We start from the raw sequence: 25,131 nt of genomic DNA on the forward strand, positions 1-25,131 counted from the left end.
GTCTCAGTTTCTCAACCCAGGGAATAAATACAGTGAAGGAGGTGATTTTTTTCTCCCTCAAAATGTTGTCCAACCAACTTGTCAGTCCAAATTTCTGATTTCTCTGTTGGTCTTTCCACCAACTGACTGACTCTTGCTGCCCTCTGTCTGAGTCCTCCTTGCATCCATCCTACCTTACAGATGCATGTTACATATACCAACCAGCTAGTTGAAAGACTCAGGTTTACTTCTGGTACTTTACTAACCTTCCCTTTTTCTCTTTCTCCTCCTCTTTCTCCTCTCCTTCTCTTGTTTTCCCTCCTCTCCGTTGCTGCTGCAGAGCGTCTCTACAGCCAACTTGAGCGAAACCGCCTGCTTTCTAATGAGCTGAAGCTAACGCTGCATGATCTGTGTGACTGATGGGCAGGGCTCACAGATGCCCAGTAAACCACTGACCTGGACCCCAGCAAAAAAAACTGATTGTCTTTTAAAAAGTTATTATTTTGCCCTAAGCAAGTTGTTTTTTAATTGGGGCAGTTAGAACACTGTTGATTTCCTAACAGCATTGTTAAGTTAGAACAGTTGGATACTGCATTTTTATCCCTTTAAAAGAGATGATGAGTTATGAAGGAAAGGGCCTGAGATTATAGTGAAAACTTTTCTCCCGTTTCACTGCTGCTCTTCCATGTGTGCACTGACTATAGGATATGTTCTTTTGCATGGATGTTTTCTAACAATAAAGAGACTGACTTTACAAGATGTTGTAACTGCTTCATCTGCAGGCTCAAGGATGGGCCCTTCCGACTGGGTGGAAAAAAGGGAAGGGAAAGAAGGGTGTGGGATATGAATATGGATCTTTGTTGCCATCACCTTCTCTGAGTGAAGGTTTGAATATTTTCCTCCCCTCCTTAGAGCACTCAGGTTTGCTTGCTTAATAGATGAGGTGCTCCTTGATGGTTAGCCACCAGTTTTCTTCCTAATATTTCCCTTCTTGCTTCCTTTTCCTGGTTTTATGTTTAATTGCAAGTAACTTGTCACAGGCTAGTTCTGGCTAATGGCTCTGCAAAAACTAAGTATATGTTTAGATAGTATTCTTGGCTTTGTTTTCTTTGGCTTAGCCATGAGGGCTTGTTTATTTATCCCACCAACTATTTCTTTCCCCTTTACTTTTTAGAGAAAACATGTAGTACATGAGGATTTCCTATGCTCTTTTCAAGTTGAGATTCTGGTGTTTCACTGGTAGAAATATGTCCATCCTTGTTTGCAACGGTTAGACTGCAGTGGACCTCTTCAAGCAGATATTTGTTCCCTGCACAAAACCTAGAAGAGTGGATGGCTGAAGCTTCAGGCCTGCTCCTTCAGTGACTGAAATTGAAAGCCTTGGTTGGGTGTGGGAGGGAGAGGAAATGGCTGATAAGGTCCTCCACTCCCTCCCCCAGGAAGTACAGCTACTTAACAACTTTGCAACTTCAGTAGGCAAGCCAGGGGCCCTGCACAAACCCAGTGAGGCAATGGCTCACTGTTGTGGTTGAGAAGGCAGCTGCTTTCTTAGTCTGCAGCTTCCCTGAAGCAGGACCAAGTCCAGAGAGTGAACAGACCCGGAAATTTACTTTTGATAACTTCTCTCCTTTATCCCCATTAGATAAGCTGAAATGCACCAAAGAGGAGCACCTCTGTACACAAAGGATGCTGGACCAGACTCTGCTTGACCTGAATGAGATGTAGAGCTCCCCAGTCCCGCCCTGCTGCTGCTCCTCCCTCTGACCCTGACTCCGCCTGAGGCCAGCCAGCCCGAAGCTGACCTTGAAACTGAGGGCTGATCTTTAACTGGAAGGCTGCTTTCTCCTTTCAACACCCCCCCTACCCCCTACCCCCTTGTCTTTTTCACCAAACTGTGTCTGCTTCTTCCCAGAGATTCCAGCTGGGCTAGAGGCTGAGCACTTTTGGGAACAGCATTTAAGGGAATGTGAGCACAACGCAAAGTGTCTTTAAAAGCATGTTGTGATGTACACATTTTGTAATTACTTTTTTTGTTGTTACAGTAACCATTTGTAAAACATTCCAAATAATTTCATAGCTCTGAAGCAGCAATCTAATTCCCTTCTCACTTTTGGAAGGTAACTTTCCAGCCTAGTCCCTATTGCCCTCTCCATAGAGGAGGAAAAGAGGAATGGGCCTGCCTTACTGAGAGCCAAACAGAGCCCAGGGAAAGACTCTACTGTGGCAAACCTCATTGCTCTGTGCAAAGTACCAGCCAAACCAGAAAGGTGATTCCAAGAGGAGTTCGCCAAAAAACAAAAACCTTGCTATTCAGGTTTTGTTTTATTTTTAGCTTTAAGGTATCTTTAGACAACTGTATTCTTATTTTTTACTTTTTTTCATCAGAAATGACCAAATTAACATGGTGAGACCTCTGAGACTTTTTGTTTTTCTGGTGCTGGGGATTGAACCCAGGGCCTCGTGCTTGTTCGGCAAATGCTCTACCACTGAGCCATATTCTTAGCCCTGAGACCAAATTTTTCTCCCATCTCTACCCACTTCCCAAGTGTTCACAGAATGGATCATGGGCCCCTTAATCTTGCGTGACCACTTAATTGCTCTCCTGCTTGCTTGAAAGAAAAGAAAGAAAGAAAATTATGTTTTGGCCACTGATTTAGCTATATGAACTCATCTCATCACCCTTTTCTGGGTCTGAAGCTGCTGTATCTAAAAGTGCCATCTCATTGTGCTTTGTATCAGTCAGTGCTGGAGAATCTTGAATAGCTTATGTACACAACTTTTTAAATTTTATATTATTTTGAAACTGCATCTTTGGGGTGGGGTACCTGGCCACCTCGTCTGGCTGAGAGTCCTGCAGTCTGGGCTGGCAGAGTGCTGAACGTTCAAAGTTTCTTTCCCAGCCCAATCCCCACTTTTTTAGGTGAGGTTTCATGAGGTCTGTTAGGTGTACATCCTGCAGCTTATTGGCTTAAAATGTATTCTCCTTTGTTGTGGTCTCTTTGGGGCCAGTTGGGAGAAAGACAAACAATAGTGCAACTGTTTTGATACTGAATATTGACAAGTGTCTTTTTGAAATAAAGAACCAGTCCCTCCAAACTTCAGATCTACTTGAGTTTTATTTATTAAACCGAATGTGCTTTTTTCCACAGGAGCTGTGAGGTTTGAGCTAAAAATCAGATCTCATTGGGTGGTAGCAACAGGATTTAACATAGACAAAGATTGGGTTCAAAACATAGCTCTCAAAATTCCTAATTGTATTTCCTGATATAAATCATTTAGGGTTGTCTTGTAAAATGGGGATAGCATGTATTGTCAGGGCAAAGTGAAGATTGGAAATAAAGTGTGTGGTTTTAGTAGACTGTTCCTAGGCAAGTCTTTCAGTTAATACCTTACTGGATATTTGGAGAAAACACATTAATTTAACAAGTGCTCTTAAAGTATTTGCTTACAGACAGGCTGTATGAGTGGATGGCTTTTAAAGCTGCCTTTGAGACTGGCATTTCCTGCACTCTGGCCTTGAAGTGTGATGTGTATCTGACTTCCTAGTTAAAATTACAGAGCTCCCTTGACAAAGTCCAGCTGTTTATAGACTGGAAATTATTGCAATATATATATATGTATATATATATATATATATATATATATATATATATATATATATATATATATATATATTTCAATCTAGGAGCCAAACAATAGACAACGGAATGAGAAGCTTGGAGAAATGTTCGTTATACATTTCTGCTTGTTCCTTACTATTGAAAAAACCTGCCATACTGTTTTTTTTTTTGGCAGGGGGCCGGGTGGTTTTCTGGGTATCAACACCCCCCACCCCGGCCTTAAGCAGGTAAGCACGCGAGGCCAGCACTCTGAGCTATACTCCCAACACTGGGAAGTGCAAATCTAGGAACGGAGTCCTTTAAGTTCCTAAAACTTCAGCAAAAGTTGGGGAAGGCCTAAGTGTTGAATTCCCACAATTCCCAGCCGGCCAGAGATCCCGCCTCCTGTTGACGTAGAGCCTTCCGATTGGCTGCTGTGGGTGCGGACGCGCCGCTCTGGCGGTGCGGGAACCTGAGGCCTGGCGGTCGCCATGATAAACCTCGGAGCCACGGTGCTTCTTTGCTGCGTGCCTCTCGGTCGCCTCCTGTGCCTGTCACTGGCCTTGTTTGGGACCCTCGCCAACAAACTTAACGTGCCGCAGGTGTTGCTGCCCTTTGGCCGGGAGCCAGGCCGGGTGCCTTTCCTGCTGGAGGCACAGCGGGGCTGCTACATCTGGTGAGGGATGGTGGGGTCTGTCCTCACGCACCCCGTCCCTCCCAGCGAGGACGGAGCGCGGCTCCGTGAGATCCCACAGGAGCGCTGCGCGGTCGCCGGGCGTGACAGGCCCACCTTCTGCGTGGGGTGTGCCCTACCCGCGCGAGAGCTGTTGGGTCAGGAAACGGGTTGGTTCCGGGAGGGAAGGTCCCCTGCGGCTGCTCCCCACAGAGGGTCTGGAACCCCGCGGAACCAAGCGCTTTTCCTGGGTTAACCGACCGACTTTGTTCAGTCTGGAGCAGTACTGTTGGTCCCCAGTTTATGAGGAAACCGGCGCTCGAGGCCACGAAGGGTAAAGCCTCCTGGAAGACCATCTGGTGTGGAGGGGAGAGCTGCCCGGGACATGAAAGTTGTCGCCCTTATTCAAGGAGCCTCGCCGGAAATTTGAGGACAAGGGGTTCTCAACTCTGGAATATTGAGTGACCTTGACTAAAGATGGAAAGACGTGATTTTGTGGTGTGAGAGAAAAACCTATTAAGTTCTGTGGTTATCCAAGCAGTGAGGGAACCCAACTAAAGTGAGCTCTAAGACACCAGAGCATTCATTCTAAATGGAGTAGATTTCCCTTTACTGTTTCTTAAAAGAAGCAATGAGGTGTTTTCCAAGAAATTCACCTTTCATTTTATGAGGAAGTAAGGGAATTAGGCTTATAAAGTGACCCAGTGTGATGTATTTCCTGACTCAGAGGATGATGAAAGGAATCTTCCCAGAATTCAAAACTATTTCTTCCGTCCTTCCAGAAATATTAATTAATTTTTTTGGCATTTTGTGTTGGATTCACACCTCATTATTTAGCCAACTTTTCCATCTAAGATAGCAGCCCAGTTTCTAGGATTAGAAAAAATCATTTCTTAAAGTATGGGAAAGTCCTGTCTCTCAGAAATATAACATCAGTCCTGGAAATATAACATCAGTGCTATTTTTACAGATGGAGGGAAGAATTAATCTTTTTTTTTTTTTAAATTATATATGACAATGGAATGCATTACAATTCTTATTACACATATAGAATATAATTTTTCATATCTGTGTACAAAGTATATTCACACCAATTCGTGTCTTCATACATGTACTTTGGATAATAATGATCCTCACATTCCACATTTATAACCCCATGCCCTTCCTTTCCCCTCCAACCCTTCTGCCCTATCTAGAGTTCTTCCCATGCTCCCTCGCCCTATCCCACTATAAATCAGCTTCCTTATATCAGAGAAAACATTCATCATTTGGTTATTTGGGATTGGCTAACTTTACTTAGCATTATCTTCTCTAACTCCATCAATGAATTAATCTTATTTTAACATTGATCTTATTTTAAATTTTGAGGGAAGAATATAATTTAGGGGACATTGCACAAAAGATCACTGGGAAAAAGTTCTGATCATCTCTCCCATTTTGATCCTGTGTCCCTAATCAATGTTCCCACTTTACTTATTTATTTTTTTGATACTGGGGATTGAACCCAAAGGTGCTTTGCTGCTGAACTACATTCCCAGTCCTTTTTATTTTATTTTTTATTTTGAGACAGGGTTTTGCTAAGTTGCTGAGGGTCTTGCTAAATTGCTGAGGCTGGCCTCAAACTTGCCATCCTCCTGCCTCAGTTTCCTGATTCCTGGGATTATAGGCCGGTGCCACTGTGCTCAGCAAATGTTCCTACTTTAAAGAGTGTCATTTTAGTTTGCCCGGTAGTATGTAAAATGGGAGACATATAGAAATCTCTTCAAAAAAATTAGCTTTGACCCATGTATCTTACACTCTGAAGTATTTTGTTCTTGCAGGCATTCCACCCATCATGACGCAGTAACTGTTGAGCCTTTATATGAAAATGGCACCTTATGTTCCCAAAGAGCTGTACTTATTGCTGAATCTACCCAACCCATACGCCTCAGCAGTATTATTCTTGCTCGAGAAATAGGTATGTTGAGAGCAAAAACTGTAATACTTTGGGATAGAATGGTCTGATATCTTGTATAGATGAGTAATGCAAATGGTATTACCTTCGGATAATAAGAGGTGGAAAAAGGAATGCCTGCAGTATAATCCCTGATTGTGGCATCATGTCTGACTTTATTTTTCCATTTTGGTATATACAGTGTCTTTCATGGTGTCTTATACCATGGAAATGTTAATTGTTTGAATCAATATAGGGAGGAGGAAGTAATCATTCATCTAGAACCAATTTAGGTGATAAGTCTGAAGCTAGTCTAGAATGAGGGATAAGGCAATACAAAGATCAGGTGTGGTAGTGCATACCTAAAACGCCAGTTACTTGGAAGGCTGAGCCACAAGGATCACAAATTGGAGGCCAGCATGGTCAACTTGGATCCTGTCTCAGAATAAAAAATAAAAAGGGCTGGGGCGTAGCTCAGTGGTAGAGCCCCTCTAGGTTTAGTCCCCAACAAAAACTAAATCAAAAGTGGGGGTCATCAACATGAATCATCTGCATCACCGGAATCACATGAGAACTTATTAGAAATGTGAATTCTCAGGCTCTGTCTCCAGTCATCTATATCAGAAGCTCTGGGGTAGGCCTACAGGCCTGTGTTTTAATAAGCTTTCTCGGTGGTTGTTTTTATTTTTCCTTTCTTTCCCCAGATAATTCTTTTTTTCTTTTTATTTATTTACTTATTTATTTGTTTATTTTTTCAGTAATGGGAATCAAACCCAGGGCCTTGCACATGTTAGGCAAGCATGTACCACTGAGAACCACGTGCAGCCTCTCTTTATTTTTATTATTCATTTGTTTATCTAAAAATTTATTTTTAAATTATTTACATATTTTGTAGTCACTGGGATTGTGTGTAGTCACTGGGATTATATATTTGTAGTCACAGTGACTACAAAGCACATACCTGGCTCCTATTTGGGTATTGAACTCAGGGGTGCTTAACCACTGTCTGGCTTTTTTTTTCTAATTTTTAAATTGTATTTATTTATACAGGACCTCTTGAGCATATGCTACCACTGATTACTCTTACTACCCCTGCCCCAGGTCATTTTTATACATAATAAAGTTTGAGAAGCCCCACTGTATTCTATTTTAGGCTAGAGCTCTCAAGAAATGCTATTTTTTTTCAAATCAGGACAGGAGTCTTGGTATCCCTGCATTTCTAGCATTTCATGTCCATCTTGATAGGCTGGAAATATCTCTACAGCTTTTAAAATTCATTTATTTATATGTATTTTTTGCAGTAATAGGGATTGAACTCAGGGCATACATACAATGCTAGACAAGCATTTCATCACTGAGCTATACCCCAGCCCTTTTCTTTTATTTTGAGATATGGCCTCTTTATTTATTTATCTTTATGAGGTGATGAGGATTGAATCAGGGCCTCACATGTGCTGGGCAAGCGCTTTACCACTGAGCCCCAGCCCCAGCCCAAGATATGGTCTCTTTAAATTGCCAGTTTGGTCTCACTTGTGCACCTCCTGCTTCTGCCTCCCAAGTAGCAGGGGTCACAGGTATGTGCCACTGTCCCTGGCTATAATGCAGCATTTCTTAAAAGAATCAGTTTTAAAACAAAAATGCCTCTAGAACCTGCTCTTTTTCTTTTTCTTTCAAGTACTGGGGATTGAACTCAGGAGTGCTTTATTTACCACTGGGTAACACCCCCAGCTTCATTTTTTTGTTGTTGTTGTTGTTTTTTGTTTTGGAACAGGGTCTCAGTGTTGCCCAGGCTGGCCTCACTTGTGATCCTCCTGCCTCAGCCTCCTAGTTACTGAGATTACAGGCCTGTACCACCCAACCGAGCCTCAAAGCTACTCTTAAATTCACTTTGCAGTTAGATAAAACTAATCTCTTTTTGTTTCCAGATTGCTAGCACCACCTTTCCATCACTTCTCTTAACTTTTTGGTTTCTAAGAGGCAAGAGTCCTCTGCTACTGTCCACCAGATTTTCTTCTAAATACCAATACTAATTCTACAAATATTGATGCTGGTCCTTTTAACATTCTCATATGTGCTATCAATGATAATTAAGTCATGACTGCTGCCTGACTGATAGAAACTGTAAGATGACATCAATTATAAGATGAATCTTAACCAAAAGAGTGGCTCAACAGTAGAGTGCCTGCCTATTCTGTGCAAAGCCCTAGCTTTGATCCCCAGCACCACAAAAAAACAAAACAAACAAACAAAAAACAGAAACAAAACAAAATCTCAACTTCATAGATGTTAAAATATTTATTTAAAAAAATGAGTGTCTAAACTGGACATGGTAGCACATGCCTGTATTTTCAGTGACTCAGGAGGTTGAGCCAAAAGAATTACAAGTTCAAGGTCAGCCTGGGCAATTTAGGGAGACCCTTTTCAAAATTAATAAATAAAATTGGCTGGGAATATCACTCAGTGGCAGAGTTTCCCCAAGTTCAATCTCTAGTACGGCAAAAGAAAAATAAAAGTACTGGGCTGGGGTTGTGGCTCAGTTGTAGAGTGCTCGCCTAGCATGTGTGAGCACTGGGTTTGATCCTCAGCACTGGGTAAAAATGAGATATAGATATTGTATGTTCACCTAAAACAAAAAATAAATATATGTTTAAAAAAAAAACGAAAAAGTTACCTAAGAATCCACAAAATATGAAGAAAATTCTCAAAGATGAGTCTTTGTGACCATGTTATATGAACTAGCTACAAAGGATAGAGGGATAGAGGAGGATATAGTGATCAGTAGCAGCAGCATTGAATGGTCACTTAGCTATGTTTTTTTATATATATTTTTTTTAGTTTTCGGTGGACACAACATCTTTATTTTTATGTGGTGTTGAAGATCGAACCCAGTGCCCCGTGCATGCCAGGCGAGCGCGTTACCACTTGAGCCACATCCTCATCCCCACGTAGCTATTTTTTAAACTACATTAATTCATGCTGATATCAAAAGATTCAGACTGGGTATGTGGTAGAGCAGCCCTGGGTTGGATCCCTAGCACCACACACATACACAAAAGATTCATTCACACAAGTACTAGGAAAAATGTCAAATATGGCTTCAATTTTAATTCATTTGACTTATAGAAAATATTACAAAACTAAGTACATTTCAGTAACCTTTCCCTGGTGCATACCTGTAATCCCAGCAGCTCTGAAGGCTAAGGCAGGAGGATTGCAAACAAGGCCAGTCTGAGCAATTTATCAAGACCCTTTCTGAAAATACAAATAATAAAAAGGTCTGGGGATGTAGCTTAGTGGTAGAGCACCCCTGGGTTCACTCCCCATACCAAACAACAATCATCTTCCCCAATTGTACTACTAATATAATTGTTCATATAGATGACACAGACTTATAATGATAAATGCCAGTATCAATGACCTACCAGGGACATTCCTATCTGAAGGGAAATGGGCAGTCTGAAAGGGGTGAAAGACTGCATTTTCAAAGGGAAGAACATGCTCAAGAAAAACTGTTCATTCTTTTGACAAATATTCATTGAGTTACCTGCTCTTTATAAAGTACCTATGAAGGAAAAACATTAAGCATCCCATTGGTGTTTAGGCACCTCGAATCTTATTCATGAGCCAGGCTTGTAATACCAGTGACTCAGGAGGCTGAGGCAGGAGAATTGCTAATTTGAGGCCCGCCTCAGCAATTTAGCAAGGCCCTGTCTGAAGATAAAAAACAAAAAGGGTTGGGAATATAGCTCAGTAATAAAGTGCCTCTGGGTTAAATCCCCAATACCAAAAAAAAAAAAGAAAATTTTGTTCGAGATGATTTTTGATAATGTTTGGTAAGGAAATCAAGTGGCTATGACAGATGATGATTAAAGGTAAGAGACCTGAGTTGGGCATGTTCCATGTTGTAAGAATGCTAGATTGCTAGACTTCTTTTGATTTTTTTTTCTTTATGACTAAGTATTACCTAGATTTGAACATTCAAAATATGTAGAAGATTAGGGCTGGGGTTGTGGCTCAGTGGTAGAACACTTGCCTAGCATGTGTGAGGCCCTGGGTTCAATCCCCAACACCTCATAAAACTAAACAAAATAAAGGTATTGTGTTCATCTACAACTAAAAAGAAAAAAATACAAAATATTAAAGGGTGAAATGTAAATATTTCTTCAATCCTGGTTTTCTAAGAGGCAACTTTTCTGTATCTTACCAGTAGTATTTCATGAATATATGAATATGCACTTTTTTAAGAACTAGAGGCATCAATCTTTAATAACTTACAGGCAAATGCTAAAAAATAGTTAATAATAATACAGAGAACACACACATGGCTTATAAAAAGGGCTGTGGATCTACAAATGTGAGGGAGAGATCTTGGTTTTCACACAGACACAAAAAATAAAGACTATTTTGACTGGCTGAATATGCATTTTTATAGTGGGAAATCTAGCCTTTGAGTACAGAGCACCTAGAGGAGTTTGGAGATGATGGCATAATTTTAGGTGAAAAAGTTCACATGGAGGATGAAAATATTTGGACAACTGATCAGTTTGGATAGGAAAACAGAATGGGATTTTTTTTTTTTTTTTGTGCACAGCACTTGGTAAGTGTTCAGTAAGTATTTACCGTTTGACTAGTTGCAGCAGTGGAGTATAATCAAGGAATTGGCCTAGGCATGGTGACACATGCTGGTGGTAATCCTGGAATGTGGGAGGCCGAGACAGGAGGATTGCAAATTTGAAGCCAACCTCAACAATTTAGTAAGACCCTCAGCAACTTAGTGAGAACTTGTCTCAAAATAAAAAATAAAAAGGGCTAGGAGGGCTGGGGGTGTGGCTCAAGTGGTAGCACTCTCTCCTGGCATGCGCGGGGCGCTGGGTTCAATCCTCAGCAACCCAAAAATAAAATAAAAATGTTGTGTCCAACAAAAACTAAAAAATAAATAAATAAATAAATAAGGGCTAGGAATGTGGCTCAGTGGTAAAGTGTCCTGGTAAATCTCCAGTATAAAACCAAAACCCAAACCAACCAACCAAACAAACAAACAAAAAAAGGAGTTGATTTGGAAGCTGGAGTAAGTATAGAGGTTAGGAAAGACAGAAGTTTATAGTTTCTGCTCCCTCTTTTTGTTTATGGTTCTATTTTCCTTTGGTTCTCTCATTCTGGTTTCATTCTCTTATTTTTTTGTGGTCTTCTTTTTTCATCTCCCTAGATCAGTTCTCCTTTTTTCTATCACATTTTTCTTTCTTTCTTTCTTTTTTACACAGTACCTTTATTTATTTATTTTTGTATGGTGCTGAGGATCCATCCCAGTGCCTCAGACATGTGAGGCAAGCACTCTACCACTGAGCCACAACCCCAGCCCAGTTGTTTTTCTTTCTTATTACACAACTCCAGTATGGAACTGAAGTATACTTCAGAATTATGGACCTGTAAAATGTTTGTTATTTTATTTAATAAAGTTATTTGTTTACTTTTCACTTTAAAAGCAAGTAAGTTAAATGAAAATTTTCCTAATCAAAATTTACTTGTAAGTCATCCAAAGTAATTGTTTTTTTCTTTAGGATCCATGGCCTTGTATTAAAAAGCTTCCTGCAATTGAAATAGTCAGATGAGTAGGCATTATGTGCACAAGGTTTTTCATATTTTTATGTAAGGTCATGGCAGCTTTTGTTCTCTCATTGCCATGTACATTTCTCCACTGAAGAAAGGGATTTAATTTCCATTTATTGCTAGATTATCTAGTGCCTAATTATCTAAGCTCGCCCTTCCTCCCTCCCGCCCTTCCTTCCTTCCTTTGCCATACCTGGTACACTTCCTTAATGGCATCTACCAGCAGACCCTGTGAGATTTCAACTTCTCTTGGCTTTTGTCCATTGATTCCATGTTTTGGTTTTTAATTCTTTTAATTCAGGTTTTGTTTTTCATTTAAACATTAATCAAGTAGAAGATTATTTTTATTTTAAAATAATTTTAGAGTTAGAGAAAAAGATGAAGATAGTACACAGAGTTTTCATATATCTTAACCCAGTTTTTACTAATGTTCCATTAGTGACCTCTTTTTACTCTAGGAGTCCATGTAAGATACTACATTACTCACGTAACTTGTCGTGTTTCCTCAATCTCCTCTGATCTGTAACAATTTCTTGGTCACTTTTGACACTTTAAGGTCTGTTGGTCAGGTGTTTTATATAATAACTCTCCATTTTAGTTTGTCTGATGTTTTGTCTAGGTTATGGATTTTTTTGGGGAAAATATCCAGATGTGAAGAGCCCTTCTTGCTTCATTATATTAAGGAGTATATGATATCAACATGAGTTACCACTGGTGATCTGAACTTTGATCTCTTAGTTAAGGTGGTGTCTCTTAGGTTTCCCCACTATAAAGTTTCCATTTTCCCCTTCCCATACTCTATTAATTAAAAATAATCACTAAGCTGGGAATACTGGCACATGCCTGTAGTGCCGACTCCTTGAGAGATGAGCAGGAGGATCTCTTGAGCCCACAATTTCCAGATAAGCATGGGTAACTTAGTGAGACCATATCTCAAAAAAGAAAGTAAAGTGATCACTAAATGTAGCCCACAGTAAAAGAAGGGAGAACTAAGCTTCACCTTCATATATTCACTACCACAGTTTTAGGGAAGATACTTAGATATATTTTGTTTCTACTTAGGGTTTTACCTTCTCATTTTTAGCATTTATCCATGAATTTTATTATTGTGTGTTCTGATGGAATTTTCTATTCCCCTTATTCTTTCTGTATTTATTAACTGGTATTCTTCTGGTTGTTTTGTTGTTGTTGTTTTGTTTTTGCTGGGGGTGGGGGTAATGAGGATTGAATCCAATAGCACTTTACTACTGAGCTACATCCCCAGCCCTTTTTATTTTATTTCATTTTTGAGATAGGATCTAAATTGCTGAGTCTGGCTTGGAACTTGCTATCCTCTTGCCTCCGCCTCATGAGTAGCTGGGATTACAGGCATATGCACCAGGTCTTAACTAGTGCTTTTCTGAAAGAAAGATGTCTTACATCTCATGAATAATTTATGTTATTCCTTTATTTATTATTTACATCTGTATGATTCATGGATATTTATTTTATTTGGGGGGTTATCATGCAATGCTTCATAAGTTATTTTGTTACTCTATTTTTTCCAACTGAGACCTCTTTCAGCTTAGCTCCTGTATCCTTTGAACTTGCCCCTATCTTTTATTTTGTTATTTATTATTAAATATTTCTTTTTTAACTCTACAAGATGAATTAGATTCATCTTCTATTTTCCATGAGTAACCATTTCCTCAGAGAGTTATGGTTCATTTTGTTAAAGAATTATATTTAGAAACCAAGATCGGGACATAAGTGTGCCTATTGCTACTGAAATGTCACTCCTAGGTCCTCTCAGCAGACAGAACTAGGAAATATATGTATGTGTACTAACCTCTATATACACACATATCTACATTTATTTCCCTATCTTTCTGCATATCTCATCCTGTACCACAGAATTCATTCTAGCCTTCCCCTCTTGCTTATTTGCAACTTCTTTCTCAGGGAGAAAGGGAGAAACCTCGCCTTCCTTACCTACAGCATATTTACTTATTTGTTCAGCCATAGGGTATATAGAAAAGTAATTTCAGGATGATTAATCCAGTTTTTAATGTTGCTTGTGAAAGAACTATACCATTTCCTGAAATAAGTCTATTTTGATAAACCTTAGCCTTTCTTGAGGGGCATTTGCCTATGTTATCTGATTAACATTTTCCTTTGATTTTTTTTTAATATTTATTTTTTGTTATAAGTGGACACAATATCTTTATTTTATTTGTATGTGGTGCTGAGGATCGAACCCAGTGCCTCACACATGCTAGGTGAGCACTCTACCTCTGAACCACAACCTCAGCCCTTCCTTTGATTTTAAAATTCAAAAAGCAGGCATATGTTAGGGACAGAGTTTGCCCCTGATATGTATTAGTAATTGTGGATAGTCTAGTGATAGTTATCTTGTTTTTTGTTTCTTGTGAATGAGGCTGAAACTAAAAATGTATAGTTAAAACAGCAGAATGAGGCAACCATGATAATTCTCAAATACATGGTAATTTCAATCTGGAGGGAGCATTGTTCAAATATAGCAGTAAAAACAGTTTTTATTTCATCCTTGTTTTGTTTTGTACTCTTTTAATTAGTGTTTCAGAGTTTCATTATGAGTATAATGACTGGAACCCTAATTGGTCTAATGTAGGTCTCAGGCTTTTTAATCTCATGGTCCAGGAAAAAAAATGAGAGAAAAAAAAGAGAGGTATATTGCTAGAACTGATATATGGTTGCCAATATTCTACTTTACTAAATAAATACATTTTAAGCCTACCAACATTTTCACTTCATAAAAAATTACCACCTAAAAAGATAAGGATAAAGTATATATGCCTTTAAAGTAATGTATACAACTAATTAATAGTGTGATTAAGCATAATTTAATTTTCTTACTTTTTTTTTTTTTTTTGGTACTGGGGATTGAACCCAAGGAGACTCAACTACCCAGCCACATCCCAAGCCCTTTTTTTTTTTTTTTTTAAGAGAGAGAGAGAGAATTTTAATATTTATTTTTTAGTTTTCAGTGGACACAACATCTTTCTTTGTATATGTGCTAACCCGGGCCGCACGCATGCCAGGCGAGCGCGCTACCACTTGAGCCACATCCCCAGCCCTCAAGCCCTTCTTTATATTTTATTTAGAGACAGGGTCTTGCTAAGTTGCTTAGGGCCTCACTAAATTGCTGAGGCTGGCTTTGAATTTGCGATCCTCCTATCTCAGCCTCCCAAGTAGCTAGGATTACAGGCATGTGCCACCACTCCCTGCTATTACTCACTATTTTAAAACTCTATTTTTCTAATTTTTTCATGAATGAAAACATCATTATAAATCAGTGGTTTATGTCTTTAATTATCAACAGAAATTCTTAGATCCTGTCATTATGCCATTTTCTTCTGTATGTAAAAGTGTCAGTCTTCTTTTCTTATAAACTTTAGAATATGCTTTGAGTATTGGAAACATTTAAAACATTAATGACTTACTGAATTAAATACTCATTTCTTTTGATACATTGAAGTGACTGATCATGAACTACGCTGTGATGTTAAGGTTGATGTGATAGACAGCATTGAAATTGTATCTCGGACCCGGGAACTCTATGTAGATGATTCACCTCTGGAACTGATGGTGAGGGCATTGGATGCTGAAGGTAAAGAACCTCAGAGGATTCAACCAAATTACCTAAAATAAAATAATATTCTTTTAAGTATAGCTCATGGAGACAGGAGCTTGAGTGATAAAAATAGATTGGAAATAAGACTTATTTTCCCATTTGGAGCTCATGTAGATAAGGAATTAATGATTCTGAGTATGTTCATGTATTAGCTACATTCTCGCATAAACCATCCTATTAATTATCTCTGAACTTTTCTTAAATATCTAAATTCTGCTGCTGAGCTTCTGTTGATGGTCTCTCTAGATGTGGGTGTGGTGGCACATGCCTATAATCCTAGTGACTGGGAGCTGAGGCAGGAGGATTGCAAGTTCAAGGCCAGCCTGGGCTACTTAATGAGACACTGTCTTAAAAAAATAAAATAGACTGGGGATGTTACTCAGTGGTTGAATGCCCCTGGGTTCAATACCCAGTACCAAAAAAGAACACTTTGAATTTTTCTGTGGTGTTTTCTTTTATCTTTTAATGCTAGGGATCATAAACCAGGACCTTCACACCAGCTCTACCACTGAACAACATCCCCAGCCCTGTTAGCTCTACTTTTTGATCAGTCTACTTCTTATAGGCCAGGAGGATTAAATGTAAATTTGTGAAAAAGTTTGATATTTAAGTTAGTCTTTCTTGAAACTGATTTTATATTGCTTTAGATACACTATACTAATACTGTAATATGGTATTAAAAACATTTAGGGCTAAAGATATAGTTCAGTGACAGAGTGCTTGCTTAGCATGCCCAAGGCCTGCTTATTATGCATGAGTCCCTGGGTTTCCTCCCCAGCATTGAAAAAAAACTAATTTTATTACCACTTTCTTTTTAAACTATTTAGTAAAGAGTATTTTAAAATTTTTATTTATTACTAAGAATTGAACTCAGGGGCACTTAACCACTGAGACACATCTCCAGCCCTCTTTTACTTTTATAAATTTTGAGACAGGATCTCTCTGAGTTGCTTAGGGTCTTGCTAAATTGCTGAAGCAGGCTTTGAACTTGCAATCCTCCTGCCTCAGCCTCCCAGCCTCTGGGATTACAGATGTACACCACTGCATTGGCAAGAGTAATTTTTTTTTTAAATCTGAAAAATGAAATATTCTGCAATCTAGTTCTTATAAAAATTTGAAATCAGAATTAAGGATCCTGGTAAACCATCAGGTAGGTAGATATAGGGTAACCTTTCTGTAAAAAGAATGCAGCATAATGTCAACTGGAACTTAATCAACTGAGTCCTGTTTATTTTCTTGCTGTATAAGAAAGCTTGTACAGCAGCACTTACATTGTTTGTGTAGGGATCTTCCTCAGATATGTGTGCTTCAATTCATTAATCCTTTTATTTGTTATTTAGAAGGCATAAAAATAGCATTTTAGTTAGGTTTTCTTTTCTTGTTCAAGATGCCTGAACATTTTTGAATATGTGATTCTATTTTGTCTGCATTTGGCTTGCTCTACAGGAAATACTTTTAGTAGTTTGGCAGGGATGATGTTTGAGTGGAGCATTGCCCAGGATAACGACCCAGCAAGAGAGGAACGGTCTAGCAAAATTAGGTAAACTTGAAACCAACATAAATCATCTCACTTTGAAGGAGACATCTGCCATTGGGTGGCACACTGAACAGTAACTATTTGTGTGAATCTTGATAATCCACTGTCTGGACTTTTTTGAAACAAATAAATTGACTAGGGAAAATGTCTTTGACAAAAGGATGTATAGTATACGTAGGTATACCTTTATTATGGCTTAATTTGAGCCACTGTAGAGGATTCCCTCTGTGAGCTCAGGACTATATAATGATTTGAGTCAGGTGTATCTCCTGGCAGTTTTGTTGTTCAAGTTATTTTCATGTGCTGAAATTGAGTAAGATAATGGTATGAAATTTTATATTCAGTACCAAAGAATAGATCCCTGACAACCCAAATTTTAGTTATACAACAATTTTAGCCATAGTCACAAATATTTTTCATAGTCAGAAATTTTAAAACTTTCTATACTGTATAGACATTAAAGAGACTGTGTTTAAAATCTCTTAAGACTTTTGGAAGACGGTATTGTTTGATTCTGCTGAAAGCAAATCTTATATTATGTCTTCAGGATTCTGAAATTCTCTGAAGCAGAATATTCTCCTCCACACTATATAGCTGAGATGGAAAATGAAGAGAAACAAGGAGATGTGATTTTGGTGTCTGGAATTAGGACTGGTGCTGCTATTGTAAAAGTTAGAATTTATGAACAATTCTATAAGGTAAAAAGTTTGTGCCATATACTTTTTTTCTGATAATCTTGCCTATGGAGATATAGTTGCTTATGCTTATCTATGATAGCATGATAAGAAACCTAACCTGAGTATGATTTGGGCCAGTAGTTTATCATTTAATTGGAAAAGTCATTTGAAGAGAATAAACTTAAAAAAACATTTGTATTCCTCAAACATTTTAGAGTATTACTTAATTATAATTTCAAATATGCCTGGCATTTTCTCTTAAAACATTCTCAATAATATATATTAGCTATTTATAATTGTAAATATGATAGCATTTTATTTACCAATCCTTTGATATAGGTCCAAAGCCTTTCTTCAGCCATAAATTCACTGTTTAGAAACCTACTTACTTTTTCTTACATAAACCTCAGTTTCTAGTTTCATTTTCTTTTATGATCAAGTGAAAATTTAGACATGTGATGCACTCAGAGTGTAGACTTCTATAACTTTCAAGGATTTCTGCCCCAATTCTTTACTTTTCTAACCCACATCTAATTTGATAGCACTTATTAGCCGCTTGCCTTTAACTTCTTTTCAAAACATTTCATTTTTTTTTTGTAAAAACAACAGCTGTCTTTTCACATCCATGCTTTTTATTTTAATGTATATAAATTTACAGTTATATCTGCAGAAATAAGTTTGAAAAAAACAAATGCCTTTTGGTAAGCATTTATTTCATAAGGCAGAAATACAAATGGTAGAGATCCTAGAGAGCAGCCCAACCACCTGGTGTTGGGTTAAGTCTTCCCAAGAATCAGTCGATCAACAGGGAGTAGAAAGTGATGTGATGTGCATGGCAGTCAACTAGAGGTTGGCTATAAGAACTTCTGCTGCATATCGACCGACAGGTCTTACCTTTCTTTACTTTGGCATAACTTGCCTATTTGCCTATTTCTTTTTTAGAAGTGTTTTCATTTTTTAATAGTCTGAGTGACTTAAAACATCATTACAATAGTAAGATTCATGGTCACTTTTCAGGCTAATGAAATTATACTTGTGATTTTGAAAGCATTTAAAAATCTTTATTTAAAAACTTTAAAGAAACATATATGAAGTGAACTTTTTAAAAAAATTTTTTTGGGGGTTGTAGATGGACACAATACCTTCATCTTATTTATTTTTATATGGTGCTAAGGATCAAACCCAGTGCCTCCCACGTGCCAGGCAAGTGCTCTACCACTGAGTCACAACCCCAGCCCCAGTAAGTGAGCTTTTAACAAGGAAGATGGCCTTGAGGATTTTACCTATGGAAACTGTTCTTTTCCTTCCTCTTTTAGAAAGTGGCAGCAGCACTGATACGTCTGCTTGTTTTGGAAAATATATTTCTTATACCATCCCATGATATTTATCTCTTAGTAGGAGCATATATTAAATACCAAGTTGCAAAAATGGTTCAGGGAAGAATGACAGGTAAGTTTATTTATCTTTTCCTGTGACTCACATTTCTCAGATCCTTTCTGCAGATGACAAAACAACTACCCCACATTATATATGAAAAATATTTCCTTGTATTTCTTAGATTGTGTGATAAAGTACTTTGTAATTGCTGTACTTGAACTACTACTGAATAGAGATAGGCCTCGTATCTTGAATAGTTACATGCCAGGCTATTCCTGGCAGTTCATTAGTTTTTTAAAAATAATTTTAGTTGTAGATGGATACAATATGTTTATTTTGTTTAGTTTTTTTTAATGTGGTGCTGGGTATTGAACCCAGTGCCTCATGCATGCAAGTGCTCTACCAATGAGCCACAACCCCAGCCCAGTTTTAAAAACTTTTTTTAGTTATTGATAGACCTTTATTTTATTACTTATATGTGATGCTGAGAATCGAACTCAGTGCCTCACACATGCCAGGCAAGTGCACTACTGCAGAGCTACAGCCCCAGCCCCTAGTTCATTAGTTTTTAAGAATGCAAACAATACCGTTGGGTGAGGTGGCACTAAGTTGCCTGGGCTGGAGGATCAAAAGTTTGAGGGCAGCCTAGGCAACTTGGTGAGATCCTCAAAATATAAAGGGCTGGGTATACAGCTCAGTGGTGGAGTGTCCCTGGGCTTAATCCCCATTACCAAAAAAAAAAAAAAAGAAGAAGAAGAAGAATACAAACAATACCAATAATCAATTGGAATTGGTAGTACTCCCAATCAAATGGCTACCTGTAGAAATTCATCATTGTGGGGAAAAATCAGAAGAAGAACACCCTTAAAAAGGCCTGTTTTCTGGGCTGGAGTTGTGGCTCAGTGGTAGAGCACTTGCCTCACACATGTAAGGCACTGGGTTTGATTCTCAGCACAACATATAAGTAAATGAATAAAATAAAGGTTCATCAACAACTAAAAAAATATTTTAAAAAAAGGCCTGTTTCCTGATTTTCCTCTTACAACCCAGTGCTACACCATTATTCTCTACAGTAGCTCTGTCATTACATTTATATGTCTTTTATGTCTTACAGAGGTGAAATTTCCCCTGGAACATTATATACTGGAATTGCAAGACCATAGATTTACACGTAATGGGTCTCTTTCTGGGAAAGTGGCTTTACTGGATGAGAGAACAGCCACTGTGACTGCCCTCCGACTAGGCCAAACTAATCTTGTCTTTGTTCACAAAAGTATCCTTTTCTTTTGTTCAAGTTTATCTGCCAATCTAACTTTCCTGAGCATACTAGATATGTTCCTTGGTAAAGAGTTTATTAAGATTGATTATAATATACTGCTTATCTTTCTTTCTTTTGTGGTGCTAGGGATTGAACTGAGGGTTTTCTGCATACTAAGCAACTCACTGTTTTTCTATGTGTTTCAATTATTTTTTTAACAAAGAACTGTTTTTGTCCTAATTTCTAACAAATGAGAGATAAGAAAAGGAGAGTAGTTGGAACTTGGGATCTGTTGACTTCAATGCTTATTTGTATCCTCCATCGATTAAAATTGGGAGACTGGGGATAATGGAGTTTGGAGGAACATACATGAGTTTTGTTTAATTTTTCCTTTCCTATTTTTACATGATAATTGTGAAAAGATGGTATTGTCCATAGAAGATATTTAATTAAGATTTTAAACATTTGAGTTGAGAGTAATTTTAAAATTCACTAAAACTACTCTGTAAGGATTGAACAAAGAGAGATTCAAGGAGCTCTAATATAGTTAAGGAAAACAAAACAGAATGAAGATTTAAATTTAAAAAAATACATAAATATGATTTGGACTTCATTTTTTTCAGTGTTTAATTTGGAAGTATTTCCTATTTTTAAATATTTCAATCTAAAAAGAATTACTTCACACAGTAAATATCAGTTATATTTCTACTGTATGCTCAACAATGTTCAAAACACTGAGGATACAGACTGCTATTTTACTCAGGATAGTTAGGGAAGTCCTCTCTGATAAGGTCACATTGGAGTAATGAGCCTTGCAGATATCTGGGTGAAAGATCTCCAGGAAGGGGAAATAGCAATTGCAAAGGTTCTGAACCAGAACCATGTTTGGTATGCTTACAGAAATATGAAGAATAAAATAAGGCTACACTGAAGTGAATCAGGGGAAAGTAGCAGAAGAGGTGATAGAGTAGGGGAGGGATAGATTATGTAGGGCCGAGTAGGCTTACTCTCAGTAAGAGTCTACCAAACTGGACAGATACAGCACTTGTAGAATGTGATAGATGTTTTTATTATTTGTCTGATCCATATTGAAGAGAGTTATTGACCCAAAGTTGTTTGTTCTTTAGTGTTTTTTAAGGTGCCTAGGATATTTGTCAACAAACACAAAATAAACTAAGTCATTTAGTATATGTTGAGCCCTACCTATGTGTCAGGCACATCCATGAAAATCCCTAGGCAAACCTAATTTTTTTCCATATTCTAGTCTGTATAGTTACTTATTACAAAGTAGCAAATATTAAAATACATTATACTTGACTATTTATGTCTTTCTTGAGCAAGTGGATGGTGACTATTCATAATTTGTCTAGCACCTGTTAAAAAGAGAGAGAGAAAGAAAGAAAGAAAAGGAAAGAAGAAAGAGCAGGGTGCAGTGTCACACGCCTGGCATGTCACATCACAGGCATGTGACAGGATGGGAGACTGAGGTAGGATGATCACAAATTCGAGGCCAGTCTCGGCAACTTAGTGGAGCCCTAAGCAACTTGGCAAGACCCTGTCTCAAAATCAAAAAATAAAAAAGGCTGGAAATGTGGCTCAGGTATAAAGCACTTCTAGGTTAAAGCACTCAGTACTGCAATTAATCAATAAAATAAAATGTAGAAAAACCAGGAGAGAGGAGTTTCACCAAGTGAGGACCTTAAAAAGAGGAGACTGTGTGAAATCCGATGGAGATATTAAGTAAGGTTATATTCAGTACAAGGTCCTGGGGCACCTTGTCAATTAAAACACAATGGCATTGAAAACAAAAAGAAAAATGAGGTAGAAGATTGGAAAAGACCTAAAAATAACTTTTTTAAAATAGGAGAAATTTGACCATGGCAAAGATATTGAGAAATGAGAGCCAGTTGATGGAGCAAGTTTTCTGACAGGCAAGAGAAAATTAATTTTAGGGTAGGATTAACTTGAAGGTAGAATATTTTATTTGATGGAGGAATAAATTGGTTTAGAGAATTGTGGAGATGTTTCATCTGCAAAATGAAGGGAATATTGTATTTCTGAATTTCCTTATTTTACAAGCATTGTATTCACATATCAGAACCAAGTCTAGTTTGGCACCTAGTTACCTATCCAATCTTTATTTTCTTTCTTTCTTTCTTTTTTTATTTAATTTTTCTTTTTTTTATTTGTTTTAATTAGTTACACAGGATAGTACAATGATCTTGACATATTATACATTTGAATCAGATGGGGTATAATTTCTCATTTTTCTGAGTGTACAGGGTTTTTTTTACATATATATGTAAAATATATATAATATGTTGTGGATGGACGCAATACCTTTATTTACTTTTTTTAATGTGGTGCTGAGGATCGAACCCAGTGTCTCACATGTGCTAGGCAAGCGCCGTACCACTGAGCCCCAGCCCCAATCTTTATTTTTTTAATTCTTCTTCTTATTATTATTTTTTGATACCAGAGATTGAGCCCAGAGACACTCAACCACTGAGCCACATTCCAGCCCTTTTTAATTTTTAATTTTAATTTTTATTTTGAGACAGGGTCTTGTTTAGAGCCTTACTAAGTTGCTAAAGCTGGCTATGAATTCACGATCCTCCTGCTGTAGCCTCCCAAGATTCTGGGATGAAAGGCATGCCACCTTGCCTGGTGCCTATACAATCTTTAGAAAAGTTGCTTTAATTAATAGCTTAAAATATTCTTTAACGGGCTGGGGATGTGGCTCAAGCGGTAGCGCGCTCGATCCTCAGCACCACATACAAAGATGTTGTGTCCGCCGAAAACTAAAAAATAAATATTAAAAATTCTCTCTCTCTCTTTCTCTTTAAAAAAAAAAAACTGTGTCCTTGCCAATCTTTTTAAAAAATATATTCTTTAACATGTTAATTTTATCTGTTTATCCATGTATAGGTTAGATAGTCTTCATATAGCTCATTTGGAGTATATGAAGCAGCTGTAAAAATTTGATCTCATACTAAATATTATTTTACTTTCATTATCTCTGTAAAATATAAAAATAAATTATAACCTAGTCCATGACTGAATTAATACAACTTCTAAATTAGTATACTTTGAATTAGCGAGTGTTTAGTCATCTTAGGTACCTATTTCTCAGAGCAGAATAATTTCTTATTGGCTTTTAGATGTAATGTGTTTTTTTTTAACATTTCTTTTTTTTTAAATATTTAATTTTTTTACGTGTAGATGGACACAACACAATGCCTTTATTTTTTTATGTGGTGCTGAGGATCAAACCTGGATCCCGCCCATGCTAGGCAAGCTCTCGACCACTGAGCCACAATCCCACCCCCTGTAATGTGGTTTTTTAAAAATATTTTTTTAGTTGTGGATGAACCTTTATTTATTTATTTATTTTATTTATTTATATGTGATGCTGAGAATCAAACCCAGTGCCTTATACATGTGAGGCAAGCGCTCCACCACTGAGCCACAGTGTAATAATGTTTTTGAGAGGGAAGCATGTTCCTAATTAGATTGCATATTGACTGATATTAGAATAAATTTATACTTCTGCTATAATTTTTTTGTGGGGGGATTGCATGGGGGGTCCTGAGGATTGATCCCAGGATTACTTTACCACCAAGCTACATCTTCGGCCCTTTTTATTTTGAGAAATGATCTAAGTTGCTGCAGCTGGCCTTGAACTTGTGATCCTTCTACCTTAGCCTCCTCAGTTACTGGGATTAGAGGTGTGTGCCACCATGCTAGAAGTACCTCTGCTATAATGTAGCTGAAGGGGAAATGAGTAACATGATATATAAGTGACCTACAAGTATATGATGGCAAAGAGAAAAGATTTGCAGACAATGATTTTGAAACTACCTGCAGAGCTCTATGCATGTTGCTGGGTAGCAAGTTGTGTATCTCCCCCCACCTATATCACCGCTGTTTTTCTCTTGAGCCAAAAGGTCTCTTCCTCCCGTATGGTGCCACCTGTCTTGAATTTCATATTGCACTCCTTTGTAAGAATTTATTTGGAGAAAGAGTTCTTCAGCTAAATGAATTTTAAAAAACACAGAGCATAATCTTTCTCCAATTCCACCCACTTCAAGGTTGAAGATCAAGAATACCTAACTCCTGCAATGACTGAGTATCCCACAGATTTTTCTCAGAAGTGTACACATTTAAATTTTGGATTTCTGAAGGAAATAGAAGACAAAATTTTTGTTGTGTGTTTATTATTCTTTGCTTTGGTAGCTTACCTTTTAATTTTTATCCAACTCTGGTCCACATGATTTCCTTAAGCAAAAATTAAGATGTCCATATGCGATCTGTGTCTGGACTCCCAAATTGCACTATATATGTTGTAGAGCCTGGATTTTTAGGTATTTTTAGATAATGGTTTTCAGAAAGTTTAATAATTTATTTTTTTTACAGAAAAAATCTTTATTTTTTTATAATTTTTATTGTTGATTGTAAGTTTAATAATTTAAATGATTTTACTAAAATGAGTGCATTAAAAATTAGAGACCTTAGAGGTCTCAGTCTTTGTTTTGGGACCTAACTAACTTCAAATTCAACTTTACTTGGACATGTTTTGATTAATTGTTCTGGTTAAATTCTATCTGCAAGAGGGAAACATCTTGAAACAGAAACGATCTGAAATCTTCATAATACAATCTTTGGGTTAGGAAAAGAGACTTATGCAAGGGAAAAGGCTGGGCATGGTGGCACATGCCTGTAATCCCAGCAGTTTGGGAGGCTGAGGCAGGAGGATTGCAGATGTGAAGCTAGCCTCAGCAATTTGGCGAGGCTGTAAGCAACCTAGTGAAACCCTGTCTCAAAAAATTAAAAGGGCTG

General features: G+C 37.7%; 2 protein-coding genes across 16 annotated transcripts in view; both read left to right on the forward strand.

Annotated features, from left to right (window-relative positions):
- The window catches only part of Tpm3 (tropomyosin 3), a 29,301-nt gene extending 26,226 nt beyond the window's left edge, over positions 1 to 3,075 (forward strand). For 11 of the 15 annotated variants that reach the window (XM_058571945.1, XM_058571944.1, XM_058571943.1 and 8 more), the window contains one exon: positions 1,622 to 3,075. In XM_058571945.1, coding sequence (XP_058427928.1) covers positions 1,622 to 1,625 — 4 coding nt within the window. In that variant the 3' untranslated portion in view covers positions 1,626 to 3,075. Of the gene's footprint in view, positions 1 to 319; positions 737 to 1,621 lie in introns of those variants that run through there. The other 4 variants (XM_058571948.1, XM_058571947.1, XM_046421747.2 and 1 more) reach the window with 1 other exon arrangement.
- A 956-nt stretch (positions 3,076 to 4,031) lies between these two features.
- The window catches only part of Nup210l (nucleoporin 210 like), a 120,528-nt gene continuing 99,428 nt past the window's right edge, over positions 4,032 to 25,131 (forward strand). Inside the window, exons 1-8 of the mRNA XM_046421753.2 lie at positions 4,032 to 4,254; positions 6,072 to 6,208; positions 15,288 to 15,419; positions 16,890 to 16,983; positions 17,528 to 17,678; positions 18,974 to 19,106; positions 20,149 to 20,307; positions 24,588 to 24,656. Of these exons, the coding sequence (XP_046277709.1) occupies positions 4,070 to 4,254; positions 6,072 to 6,208; positions 15,288 to 15,419; positions 16,890 to 16,983; positions 17,528 to 17,678; positions 18,974 to 19,106; positions 20,149 to 20,307; positions 24,588 to 24,656 (1,060 nt within the window). The 5' untranslated portion in view covers positions 4,032 to 4,069. The remainder of the gene's footprint in view (positions 4,255 to 6,071; positions 6,209 to 15,287; positions 15,420 to 16,889; positions 16,984 to 17,527; positions 17,679 to 18,973; positions 19,107 to 20,148; positions 20,308 to 24,587; positions 24,657 to 25,131) is intronic.

The sequence above is a fragment of the Marmota monax genome, unplaced genomic scaffold, assembly GCF_021218885.2.
Source record: "Marmota monax isolate L192 unplaced genomic scaffold, Marmota_monax_Labrador192_F-V1.1 WCK01_AAM20220418_F8-fsc00108, whole genome shotgun sequence".
NCBI lineage: Eukaryota > Metazoa > Chordata > Mammalia > Rodentia > Sciuridae > Marmota > Marmota monax.